Source organism: Amphiura filiformis, chromosome 15 (genome assembly GCF_039555335.1).
Source record: "Amphiura filiformis chromosome 15, Afil_fr2py, whole genome shotgun sequence".
NCBI classification, from domain to species: Eukaryota; Metazoa; Echinodermata; class Ophiuroidea; order Amphilepidida; family Amphiuridae; genus Amphiura; species Amphiura filiformis.
Window position 1 is genome coordinate 56,571,775 of NC_092642.1, and position 14,777 is coordinate 56,586,551.

The 14,777-nt window shown below is 35.0% G+C and overlaps 1 protein-coding gene across 3 annotated transcripts in view; it reads right to left on the bottom strand.

The window, feature by feature from the left end:
• The window catches only part of LOC140171865 (uncharacterized), a 312,836-nt gene that overhangs the window by 217,150 nt on the left and 80,909 nt on the right, over positions 1-14,777 (bottom strand). For all 3 annotated transcript variants that reach the window (XM_072195201.1, XM_072195200.1, XM_072195203.1), the window contains exon 2: positions 9,432-9,494. In XM_072195201.1, coding sequence (XP_072051302.1) covers positions 9,432-9,494 — 63 coding nt within the window. The remainder of the gene's footprint in view (positions 1-9,431; positions 9,495-14,777) is intronic.

Below are 14,777 nucleotides of genomic sequence, written 5' to 3' on the forward strand. Positions count from 1 at the left end.
TTTCCATTTTTCAATTATTTTATCAATAAATTAATTTAACTGTTGACAGCTTTTTATTCAGACAAATAAATTGATGGTTAAATATTGCTTCACATATTGACCTTTAGCAGCTGTCTTAAAACACAGAGGCTTTAAAAATAGATTCAGCCAAATTATGCTGGTCCATCCATAATTTGCAAACTGATATTTAAGGGAAGAGTGTGGGAGAATACAATACACTAGGATCCACAGCATGCTCATCATCAGGGGCACAGTTCCTTAACCCCAATACATTTGTACATTCATTGAATGACCTTTGAAAATGTGGGTGCTAAAACTCATACTCTGCAACTTGAGATCAAATTTTGCACAATGATTGTTTAATCGAGGTTATTGAACTGTGCCATTGGGATGAGGCCATTGTGGTCCATATTGATAAGGGCTATTCCATTTGAAATCCATACCCCTATGGAAGACATGACCTTAATCTTCCACACATGGAGCATGAAATTCAAATAGGATTACCCGCTGAAATAAGTGACTTTATTTGAAATTTTCACCTCCTGTGTAGAGGATTAAGGTCATATCTTCCATTGGGGGTGTAAGGATTTCAACTGGAATAGCCCATTGCTCAAGTTACAGAGTATTGTGATATTACCAATATTACAATATCAACTGATATTTTTGAAGCAGATCCTGCAGTAAGTGAATAAAACTGACAAATTTGCAAGGGCAAAAATAAGCATTTTTCCTTCCCCTTCTTTTTGGATTTGGTAGGGCGGTCTTTAGAGGTGCATAGTACCTGTTCGCTCCAGCCATTGACTGGACTTTTCAAATAATTTTGTTCCTTTTATGATATTGTGTAAATTTTGATGTATCTGATGTGCAATATAATATTTTTGTAATTCTGTGCCAGTGCTAAAGTGAAATAAATAAATAAATAAATAAATAAATAAATAAATAAATAAATAAATAAATAAAAACAAATTCAAAGTATAGACCTCTGGCAAGGCAACCGTTACTTAAAGTTTCACGGAATACCCTCACTTACGATCATTGGGTAAACCGATCATCAGACGGATAATTTGTCATGATTTCAAATTTACAGGAATGTATATACAAGAATATACATTCTGTGGTGTCGAAAAAATGACAAATCAAGCCAACCAGAACAGCCTCTACTCCAAAAGTAGTCGAGAGTGCTCAACCACTAAAAAATAGTGGGGGCGTATTATAACAAGTATACTTTACAAGTGACTAACTTTGGAATTTAGAGTGCTCAAACCCATTACAGGTGAGCTATAGAAACAAATTCAAAGTATAGACCTCTGGCAAGGCAACCGTTACTTAAAGTTTCACGGAATACCCTCACTTACGATCATTGGGTAAACCGATCATCAGACGAATAATTTGTCATGATTTCAAATTTACAGGAATGTATATACAAGAATATACATTCTGTGGTGTCGAAAAAATGACAAATCAAGCCAACCAGAACAGTCTCTACTCCAAAAGTAGTCGAGAGTGCTCAACCACTAAAAAATAGTGGGGGCGTATTATAACAAGTATACTTTACAAGTGACTAACTTTGGAATTTAGAGTGCTCAAACCCATTACAGGTGAGCTATAGAAACAAATTCAAAGTATAGACCTCTGGCAAGGCAAGCCAACCAGAACAGTCTGGTTGGCTTGATTTGTCATTTTTTCGACACCACAGAATGTATATTCTTGTATATACATTCCTGTAAATTTGAAATCATGACAAATTATCCGTCTGATGATCGGTTTACCCAATGATCGTAAGTGAGGGTATTCCGTGAAACTTTAAGTAACGGTTGCCTTGCCAGAGGTCTATACTTTGAATTTGTTTCTATAGCTCAGACGATGGTGGACTACATTATTCACTGTGGCAACAGCCAATATCGTAAACAAAACAGACAATATGACGGCAACACTGCCTGGACATTGGACGCCCGTGCTGAGTTGTGTTTTTAGCTCTATTGGCCCGTTACAGAAAAAAAAAAATGCACAAAATATATTTCTCAGTGAATGTATAAATTTTCACATAAAAATAAATATTTTTGGATTCAAAATAAATGTGAAAAAAAAAAAAAATTATGGCCGGGAGTGAGCGGGACTCGATCTGGGACCCTATGCACCGCAGGCGAGACCGTTACCATTAGACCAAGCGAACCGTGATACACAATGGGGGAAATTTTAGGTATATATCATAAACATACCGTGCGTTATTCATACAAAACATTCAAAAAACAGTACTTACAATGAGGTTCACTGGCGAACCTCAACGGATTTAGACTGATAAAATAGTGCTTAATAACATACGTACAGTTTTGGAATAATTTGAGACATTTTTGTGTTTACGTGTAAAACCAATGACAACGTCAAAATTCAGCCAATCTTGGCCGGCCCCCCCTGCTATAGCTCACCTGTAATGGGTTTGAGCACTCTAAATTCCAAAGTTAGTCACTTGTAAAGTATACTTGTTATAATACGCCCCCACTATTTTTTAGTGGTTGAGCACTCTCGACTACTTTTGGAGTAGAGACTGTTCTGGTTGGCTTGATTTGTCATTTTTTCGACACCACAGAATGTATATTCTTGTATATACATTCCTGTAAATTTGAAATCATGACAAATTATCCGTCTGATGATCGGTTTACCCAATGATCGTAAGCAGGGGGGTGACACTAAATTCACGGCTTTTGTTTAGCCACGCAAACCTATGGCAAATTTAGTTGGCTTGCTCTCAACAAAGTGAGGCAAGGTATCGATCGGTTATGAATAATTCACATCAACTCTTACTCAGCCCATGTGATTGAGGTCACCACATAAAGGTGTCGTAAGTTTAGCGAATCGAACCTGTTGAAGATAGTAAAAGCGCCCCCAAGCAAGGTTAGACCGGGCGGAAGTGGGTCAACTACTATGATCCCATCAGGCCACCGTGATTTGTTTCTGCAAGAAAGTCTTTTAATTTGATAAGGGCATGTCTTGGTGATATAGTAATGTCGAAATTGAAACTAACTATCGATAATAGAAAGGAAGTATACGACAAGCATAAGATATGAAATACAGTGAGTATTTGAAGTCAAAAAATCATTTGACACTTCACGTGACCTTCCAAAATGGCACCCGCGGCAATAGTTTTTGCCATGTGCTTCCTCCCTGTGGAAAAGTATCCCGAAAAATATCAATCTGCACTAATACACTTATTGGTGTTGCCTGCCAGTATGAATTATTGTTGAAAAGTAGAATAGCACCGTAATTTTGACATTTAATTGTATACCGCCACTAATAATCCAAAAATCCGATCTTTATTCATCACGTCTATTGGCTCATTTTCTTACATTGAACTATTATAGGCACTTCAACATCGATGATAACCAGCGTACACTACAAGACCCCAGAAAAAAAATCATAGGCTCACGTCAAGCCGTCTGTACACCTGTCTTCAATCATATAATAGATTGAATACAATACCGTTCTTTTCAAAGAGACTAATCTTACAGGTGCAAGTGATTAGCATTTCTTTGACATCTATGGTTCAATGCATCGGTAGGTCCTACTGCATGAACGTGAGTGCGGGCGATATAGTCAAAATTGTATTCATCTATTGTTATGGTAGTTAATCCGATTTAAGTACGTCACTTCGCCAGCGTGCCTATAAACGTATTCTGTTAGGGAGTAGCCTACATTAAACAATTACAATTTCAAACTTTGTGACTGGCAATAGGCCCCTATACCGGTAGGCCTACGTCAAAAAGCATGCATGACACCCAGGAGCGATTATAGTATTTGTTTCCTAGCTTCATCATATTTTGATTGTTTCCGTTTGCCATAATTTAACACAGAATAAAAGCAAAACTCACTGAAAAATAACATTTGCTGAAAAATCAACTAAGTTTAGGGAGTGTTCAGAAATACTTTGGTGGGGTGGCAATATATTTTTTCGTGTTACAAATTTTTTAACCCCCCATCCCCTCTTCGTGAACCAAAAACTTTGTTGACCCCCGGTCTCACAAGTTAATGGACCTAAAACTGTTATGACCCCCACCCTCATATTTTAATATTTAAAAGTACAAAACTATTTTGCCCCCCCCCCCAACCTGTACCATTGTACATCAAACGATAGAGGAAATAATATTATTAAATAATACTAAAACTTGTATTCATGTCAGTGTTGTGAGTCGGTAAATAACCGGTTAATTTACATGGTAATTTAGTAAAATAGGGTAATTTTTTTAAATTAAATAAATTCAAATAATATTGTTTTTGTTAAAATGTACGTTCGGCATAGGCCTACGCGTCATGGCCTACTCTGGTCGGAATGTGCATAATAATTATGTTTCGTTCGGTAGCCGATACAAATGGAAACTACTCTGTCCCTTTATCAAACGTCTATTATATTAACGCCCTCTGGCCAGGTCAGACCATCATTTTAATAACAATATGCTATTAACATATGAATTGGACACATGCAAATTACGAAGTGTCACATCCTGATTTAATAATCCTTGTCGTAAGTGAGGGTATTCCGTGAAACTTTAAGTAACGGTTGCCTTGCCAGAGGTCTATACTTTGAATTTGTTTCTATAGCTCACCTGTAATGGGTTTGAGCACTCTAAATTCCAAAGTTAGTCACTTGTAAAGTATACTTGTTATAAATAAATAAATAAATAAATAAATAAATAAATAAATAAATAAATAAATAAATAAATAAGAAAAACAAATGAAATTTTAAAAACAAATGAAAAAGGAATTTTTAACAGCATCTTTTTGTATTTAATGTATTTTTAAAAGTTGGGTAAAGCTTGATTGGGGAGTCCCCCCCTTTATGGTTGACCTTTATAAAAAGAAAATTTACTTCCTCTTTTGAATCGATACCATGCTTATCATACATACACCGCTACAGCATATAGCTAGCCTGAAATTTGTAAATCACCAATTGACAGCATCTCTTCATGGTTATAAAACACAAAGCTGTAATTGTTCAATGTATAAAATAGATAGCTTTCCCATCATAAATAACAAAGGAAGACATTGCACTAAGAAACAGCTCTTAATTAATTTACCCATCTATATTTGAAAGATCACACTTAATCATTCATTATTATATATTTCAAATAACTATATTAGATTGCTTTTAGTTATTTATGACAATTTTTTATGATAAAACATTGAATCGCGAAAAATGTCACACTTTAGCAGTTTAGCAGTAGGATTCCATACCACAGAGTTTTGATTCACAAAAGCTGCTCATCTCATACTCCATAACTTGAGGTCAAATTTGAAGCTATCCATCTTGAATGGAGGTTATTGAACTGTTTCTTTATGAATGAGACTATTTTGTCTCCTAATGTCATCACAATGATCTCATACCCAATGCCATAGCTCAATGACCCGCATTAAACAAGAAAAGCTCAAATTTTGAATCCTAGTGCATGCTACTGCATAAGAAAGTACTATTAATTGACCATACCGATTTTGTCATTTTATACCACAAGACACAAAGCTTTTGTTGTGGTCAGTGGTCAAGATTGATGAAGGCAGGAAATATACAATCAAGTTTCACCAGGAACCACGCTCTTGTTTCACAGTCTTATATCACAAAGACCATGCCGATTTAATTCATAAGATACTGTAAAACAAAAAAATGTGCGAGTCCTATAATTTTTGCAAATTTCTAGTGAGGTCTAAGCCACAGTATCAAAGTCCTGAAATAAATATGTCAGAAAAACAGTTTTATTTTAAAACCAGGGAAAACTGTAAGTTATGAACATTTTCTGGCTTCCATAAAAAGCAATATTTTTTTCATGAAAATTATGTGTCAACAAAAAATTGTATTAAATTCTGAATCAGTGCTTCTCTTTTGACACGGTCAAAGAACATGAAGAACAAAAGATGACAGTCAACTTAGCACTTGTTCTGTTTGGACGGGACCGTGGCAAGCCCTCTCTGACATTACAAAATCCACCAGTCTCACGCTGTGCGCTCAGCCATCGGAGGCTGCTACTTTTTCCATGAAAATCACACGCCCTCAAAAAATATTACCATACATCTACTGCAATTCTCAATACATCTCCTTCTAAGCTAGGCAAGGACAAATGAAAAGACATTATTGTCAACCACAAAAGAGTGCATTAGAAAGCCAACTTCTTTCCCTATTCATTCAATGCAAGCATTTGATTTTATTGTGTGGCATAATGCACTTCAATTTGCTATATAAGATGATATTGTAAGAGTGTAAAGTACTATTCGTTTTTTAACGTCAACGTTATTATGGTTATTGATAACATCCCTGCGCTGGTACTGTGATACCTGTATGATAGCTATTCGAGGGGTATCGCAGTTTACAAACAGGGCTAATTCCATAACATCCCTCACCTTACATAGTTAATATATTTCCAATTTTAAATATCTAATGCGGCCCATACACGATCAATGTTATTGATCAATATTGCGGACCCTAAATGTAGGAGTGGATACAAAGTCTACCATTGTGCGTGTAAAATGGTAGATTTTGAATCCACCCTTAAGGGCTGGGGTATGAACGTTTGGACAGTATTTATTTTGGGACATTAGAGCACATCAGACATATCGAATTGCATTCTGAATATGAAGAATGTCATTCCGATATCAAATAATTTTGATTTTTGAAATTCGCAATTTAATACACATTTTATGGCAAATCATTAAAATTGATATTTTTGATATTTAACAGTACTTGAAGTAAACTTTATAAATCTGATGATTTATACTTAAAGTGTATGTAGGTGGGATGAAAAGCCGACGATCAATTGAAAATTTTGACCTTTCATATTAAAGATATGGATTTTTTTTTCCTAAAACACCAAAAAAAAATTTGGTCTTTTTGGGAAAAAATCCATATCTTCAATATGAAAGGTCAAAATTTTCAATTGACCGTCGGCTTTTCCTCCCTGCTACATACACTTTAAGAATATATCATTAGATTTATATAATTTACCGAGGACTGTTATATATCAAAATTTGAAAAATATCAAATTTTTATAATTTGTCATAAAATTTGTATTATATTGTGATTTTCAAAAATGAAAATTATTTGATATCAGAAAGACATGCTTCAGATTCAGAATGCAATTCGATAGGTCTGAGGTGCTCTCATGTCCCACAAAAAATACTGTCGAAACGCATAATAAACGCTTCATTTTAGATCCCTTAACAGAAGCCACACACAAGGAATATATCAGGCTCAATAAAATGACGTTCATATATAATGCCATGTTACAAACTGCTCCTGGCCACATGACCACAGACCTACATATACCAATGTTCAATATGAAAATTCAGTAAATAAAACCCAGCCATTTGAACTTTACATTTTATATTTTACTTCACTGACTCGTTCCTTCTTTATACGATCTCTTAATATGATTTGTCCTCACTCCAGTGGAAAAAAATCAATTTAAATGCAAAGTTCATGTCTTACGTGAAATGCATCTTTTACGACAGAGGATTGGCGCCCGCATGGACAAACCTTGTATCTGCTATGCTATTTACTTGTACATACAGCTTTTTCCCATGAGTGGGCTGAGAATTATTAGGGTGGATGGACGAACGGAAGCGCACGGTTCATTCAGAACACCTTGATTGATGTAAGGCATGTACCATGTAAAATTTGAGTACTTAATTTTTACTCGCATGTTTCTTTCATAAATATCTAAAAAGCGTTAGCATTACATTTTCGCTGCCTTGAAAATTTCAAGGCATTCTGTATTTAAATGCACACAAATTATTTTCATTGAGTCACATTGTGTGATATGCGTAAAAGAATAAAGTTGCGAAATTAATTCCCCAATGCAGTCTCCCATTTACTATAATTCGGAAGCTCGTCCAGATTTCCTGAGCGGAAGGTAGTGAATCGATCCATCCAGAGGTGTGCCGTAAAGCCTCTTGACGTTTGTTTGACCCGGGGATTTAATTGCTTAGATCAACCTGTGTACCAACTCCATCAGAATTTCACTTAGCTTAATTTGAAACTTTGACTACTCAGTGCCAGAACTGGGCAAGTGCAATAGCTGCCATGTGTAGCTGCTATGTGTAGACGAGTACAATATACTGTGTGTAAATAGCCAAATATTCACAGAGCAGCTATTGCACTTACCCACTTCTGGCACTGAGCAGTCGACTTGTCCTTTAATGCATCACTGGGTCTGCCCTGCCCTCAGCTCTTACGATTTCGCATCAACTGCACTCTATTCCTTTTATAATATCGTGGATTTTGAAGATGTAAGCAGCTTTTTTTTTCCAAACAATTTGTACACATTGAGGATAAAAAGCATACAACTGTGTAATGTAGGTGTTTCAAATAAATAATATTATCATACCACTAAGGGAAACATCAAAGAACACCGCTAACCAGATATATATTTGTACCTGGTCAGTGAGTGCATATTTACGCTTTATATCTAGTCAGTGAGAATGTAATGCGCGAGTACGGCGAGGTACACATATAAAGGCAATTTGCGTAAACTGGGCGTGTAAAATGCATGTGATACGTAATAGGCGGAACAGTCGTCTAATTTTCGTAATGTTTTTCCTATTTTGCAACAATTAAAATGTATATAAACGATATATCAATATCAATATTTAGAATGACTCAAGTGTTACGATAAATTCGTTATTAGGTTCAGCGTCGGTATATGGTACAGGAAAAATACTGGGTTCAGCAAATATATTTTATATTATCTGGCTCAATTGGTGCTGGACTCTGGTACTTGAGTGTGTGACAGTACATTTGAGCCCCCCCCCCCCTGCAGTGTCATAATTCTTTTATGAAAAAATTTGGCTAGCTTCAAATTCCTGTGGACAAGGAACCATAGGTAACACAGCATTTTATAATGCGCCTAATGCCAGAGGATACAAAGCGCAGAAACACAGAAAACAAAACAAAACAAACAAAAGCAACATCATGAGAAAAGGTATGTTTTGAGAAGGATTTGAACCCAGTGACAGTTTGGGCACTGCGGATATTTAGGGGTATGAGTTCCATTTGTAAGGAGCAACCACTGAAAAGGCCCTGTCCCCGGCACCCTTGTTCGTCCTTGGTATACGAAGATTAAGACAGTGCTCCGAACGTGTGGTGTTGGAGGAGACCCAGTCTACCTGTATGAAACTCGGGGAGCAGATTCTGGCTGCGATGATTAAATGCAGGCTGATTAGAGTACTGCACCTGCATGAGGTTACTGTTACTAACTTTCGGTTGCAATCCCAAAGCTGACTTGGACGAAATTTGAGGATTGACTTTGGAATCACAATTCTCAAGTACCCTGATGCTTGTGGATTCGGCCCTGTCTGAACAAGGCTAATATGTTTATTCCTGTGCTTAGCAAACTATAAATCACTGTGTACTTATCAATGTAAAGTATTTGCCAGAATAATGTAATGATACTTACAGTAAGACATACCACTGCGATTTACTATTCCGCTTACTCCCCATTTCATCCCCTGACAAGTTCCTGGATAAAACAAAGAAATACAAAGACATAATATTAGTTGAGGGAAGAAATTAATCCAAGTGAAATCACTATACGCCTTAGCAGTTCTAAGAAATTGTAATCACCAGCACCCAGGAAACATAATACCATCTCGTGGAGGCCAATAATTCTTCAAATGGGCTACCCCTGTGGAAGATTTTGGCAATATATTCCACGGGGGGGGGGTATGTTTTTCAAATGTAATTGGTCAGAGTGAATCATTTTGAAACCCATACTCCCTCTGTATTATGGGCTATGGCTTTACCAATATCTTCTACAACTGGAGTGAGTATTTAAAATGGAAGTTACCCAACTGTCTATTCTATTTGATACTCATACTCCCTCTGTGGAAGTCTTTAGCTAAATCTTCCACAGGGGGAATGTGGATTTTAAATGGAAAGGCCATATGATAATATTTATCATAAGGATGAATGTTTGCTTGTCCACACACCAATTTTTATAGATCGGTCGATTGGTAAAAAGATCTTTTTTTTTTCATCTTTTTTTTTCTCTCCAGAAGTGACCAGCATGCCAACATTCATGCATTCTCATTCTGATCTATAACTCGCTGAGGACCGAAGGCATGATCTGATGCTTCAATTCTTGTAAATTCTTGTACTCAAATTACAGTTCAAATAAATTGAAGTCTACCGTCTATCGCAAATTGAAAAGATGTGACGCTACAGCTGCGTTATATTGGCATATATCGGACAAAGTCAAACATGAACTTCATGATTTGAGATGCATGAAGGAATGTTTTTGCGCTTCTTCGTGTCGGATCATTTTTTGTTGTTGACAGAATAAGATATTTGACGAAAAAAATAATTTAACAAAATTTTGTTTATAAAAAGTTTGACGAGGACAAGCAAACAATCTTTTTTTTTCTTTTGGCCCAAATTGGATTAATATTAATCTCTGGTAGACTAGACACATTTTGTAAAGAATGAACCAGGTGTTAAGTTGTCAACTAATGAATAATGTCTTTTGTTTCCTTGTTAAAAATGACAGACAATACCTAAGAAAACAAGATCATTGGTGCATACTAAATCCCCAAATTGCTAGCACCTGGTGTACATGTTACCACAGATATTATTAGAACAATATCAGTGATGTTACTTTGTAGTTCTGGTCAACTTGACATTGTAAAGTGCTAAACTTGTGGTATTATCCATTAAATAGTGATACTTAGCAAGTTTTTCAGCTGTTGTGCTCAAAATATTTTAAAAAAGAAACAGTATATGTAACACTTTAAACAAAACATATGTGACATGATCTGGTCCATGGGGGCCAAAGGAGGTATTTTTGAAACTTGAGTTACTGTAAATTATTACATTATACATACAATAGGCTATCATTTACTAAAAACGCCAAAGGTCTAGCATACTTGGTTCTATTAAAGGTTATGAAGTTTTTGATGTCTATTTTCTTATGTATTTTATTGTTTTTTTACTCCATATTTTTACCTTTATCTCATTTCAAATTTGCCACCTTTGGACCCCATGGACCAGATTGTGTCATATATTTGCTTGTTTCCATTACAGAAATATTGTCACTGAAAAGTGACAAACTGACAACATCAAATTTTGTTTAAATTCTATGTAAAAATACTGTTGTGCAATACTATTTTTATATGTTTTGCTGCTATAAGTTCTTAGCATGAAAAGAATTTGTGACTTACTGATTTTAAAAAAAAAATCATTAATGTGTAAATCAACTTTATCAATACTACTTGTATAATAGTATTATTTTACATCAATTGACAAATAACATGTGTTGTGTTTTTGTTGAGTTTCATCTACTGAAGATAGCACAGTGTGATAAACTGGTATGCTTTGATAATGCTGTCTACTGAAGATAGCATTTACACCCCATACAAATTGATAAATTGGCGAATAACTCATCGCTTGTTTGTTCTCTCGTATTTCTCTAGTTTCATCTACTGAAGATAGCACAATCTGCTATAATAGTATAATATGCTTTGGTTCTTTTGTCTTACTGAAGACAGCAATTACATCCCACAGAACTTTATTAATTGACACAATAATAACCTCTTTTTGTTTGTTTTCTTGTGTTCCCTAATTTCATCTACTGAAGAGAGCACATATAATAGTGCTTTGATAATAGGATATTACATTTGAATTCCATACCCCCCTGTGATGTAAACCCACATGCTTAACCCCAAATATTAATAATCAAAATAAGTCATACTTTGGTAATTAGAATTTGTGCTGAAGAAACGCAAATTTCTTATTTTAAACAACACAAAATATATCAAATCTCATGAACCAAATGTTCCATTTTAATGAGGATTTTCAATATTTACATTTTACACAATGGGAAAAAATATTAAATTAAAAACTGTAAATTCATATTGCCCCATAAATATAGGGACTCATTCTGTAACATCGCATATTTATGGCACCATGTCACTGCATGCGTATGCATGATAAATGAGTGATACTACTTCCAAATCATAACACAGGGCCAGACTCCAGTTCATTCATGTGCATATATATCATTGTTGGTTTTGTATGGTACCGTACCTTGATTAATTTATTGATGACTGTCAAATATATTTTTGTGACATTAATTTTTAATTACCAGGACATGATCCCTGTATCACGATCTGTATCACAATTTTTATCGCTTGTGTAATGAAAACATACAACACAGAGCTAATATATGAGGTTGTTTTTTAAAAAATCTGGATGTACCTTATCTTAGCTTTCAAATTCTTTAAAAATATGAACAGATTTAATAAAATTCTGGTAGTGGTAACCATCTTATGCTGTTGTGGGTTTGATTTTTTTGGTTGGTTTTTTTAATTTTTTAAATATTTTTTTGCTTATATTTTAAACTAACATTATATTCTTTGATTCTAACTTTTTAACCATTAACCTATTTAAAACCAAAATTTCAAATTGTTTGACACTGAAAATTAATGGCGTGAAATTTCCCACCTTATTTCAGCCGCACACTTTGCATAATAGCCAGACGGAAAGAGCGCTGGCACGCACACCATTGCCAGCAATACACAAAGGCTATTGAATATTGGACCTTCATTGACGGCAAGTACACAATGGATGCAATCGGTAATAACAAATGACAATGACCCGCTTTCTGTTCCTCCTTGTTTTATACCGACTTGTATTACACTAGGATCCACAACATGCTCATCTATCATGGCACAGTTCTTTAACCCCAACACATTTGTACATTCATTGAATGACCTTTGAAAGTTTGGGTACAAAAACTCATACTCTCCAACTTCAGGTCAAATTTTGCACTATGATTGTTTTATTGAGGTTATTGAACTATACCATTGGGATGAGGCTATTGTGATCCATATTATGTATTACACTCGTAAGATTGTCGCTCGTAATAAAACATGTTTATGTTATGACATGTGATGTTTTGAATTACATGTGGGGGTGGGGGTGCGTGCGTGTGTATGTTTCATTTGTCATCTGTCATTGTGCACAGTAATAGGTGTTTTCCCTTTTCTAAGTATTTAGATATTTTTTTCAAATAATAAATTGACATTTACTGAAGTGACAGAGGATTGTGTATATTGTGAGAAGGAATATGTGTTATTTTGTTTTTCAATTGAGAAAAAGCTTTGTTATTTTAATACTTTAATTTTCTATTATTATTTATAATTGATCTATTTATTACATTTTATTAAAATTATTATAAATTTTATCTTTATATTCCACACAAGTTATTTGCATGCAATCGCGGGGGAAGCAGCACCCCTATGACACCCCAGAATCTGCCAATGATAACACCACAGCTGGTAGAATCACAATTGAACTACAGAGTAACAAAATACTATAAAAGTGCAACGTTATTGCTTCCTTTGCTTTACTTTGATAATAAGTCCACTTCTTTTCCATTTCACAGCTATGTCGAACAGGGAAATACTTTGATCCTACCTACCTACATGCAGTCCGACTTATTAGGACTCGCGTTTTATCTTGGATCATGTACCACACCGAGCACCAACACATCTTATTTCCCATTTCAAAAGTAGAAAAAAAGGAAACAATTGTAGGTCTGCTATTGTAGGACTACAATATGCAGGCATGTGACATGGGTGTTATATTCATGTTATTGTATGTGCCAGAAACACCCACTTTCACCTATACATATGTAGAGTGAAATATCACGCACTATGTCTACATGACCTGAATTATGTTTACATGTATGTGCTATCATGTACCATGTACATGCTCTCTCTCTCGAAATAGGGTGCGCCAAATGAATTATTTTTTCCAAATGGGCAAGATTTTGGCTCAAAAATTCCTAAAATACACAGTAATTGCATATTCTTTTGTGCCAAATCTAATTTTCAATAGGCCTAAAGCACAACAGACGTCTTCTGAGTAAACACTGATGCACAGATGCTTGATGAAAAATATTTTGTAGGAATTATTTCTTCTTTCAAGTTCTTGACTGTTTATGCTCTTTTTGTGATCAGCTTACAATGTCCTCTTTCGCACTGAAGTTCCTTGCCATATCAAATTTCAAAATCAAATTATAAAACTCTATATTGTGGTAACTCAGCCTTTCATATTAAAGCATAAAAAAGTTTGATGTCCAGCAATAATTTTTTTTAAACTCATTTGCAAAGTTCCAGTACTATAGTATTTTTAAAACAAGCGAGTCAGTGATGTCATTGCTCATTTCATTGTGTACAGTTTCAAATTGTGAGCGACTGGCATACATACACACACACGCACCCCTTTTAAAGATGCTGCACTAAACGTGCACAAGCAAGAACTACCTCCACGCACTGATGTCACAGATTTGCAGAGACTAAAAATACCCACTATATATAATTTGAATTTACCATGTTTACAGCCATATAATGTATGTCAATTCTACTACCGTACTGACACAAGTATAGTCCCACCTTCGAGTAAAGTCCCATCCCCAAATTTCCAAAAAATTTCAGAAATTGTAAAAAAACAACAACTAGGGTGTCCCTGGACCTAAAGCTTAATGCTAGGATCAATTCATGGTTGACTTATAAAAATATAGCCCTATGTGTTTTGATTAAATTTGTACTCATGTCATACTCTATTAATGATTTCAAAATACATTGAATTTGTATCCATTAACTTAATTTTTTTTTAAATTCAAGTATAGTCCCACCCCCAATTTTGAAAAATGTTCACCCCAAAATGGGGTGGGACTATACTTGAGTCAGTACAGTATTTAGCCTATAACACAGCATAATAACCTTTATCATTTATGCAGAAA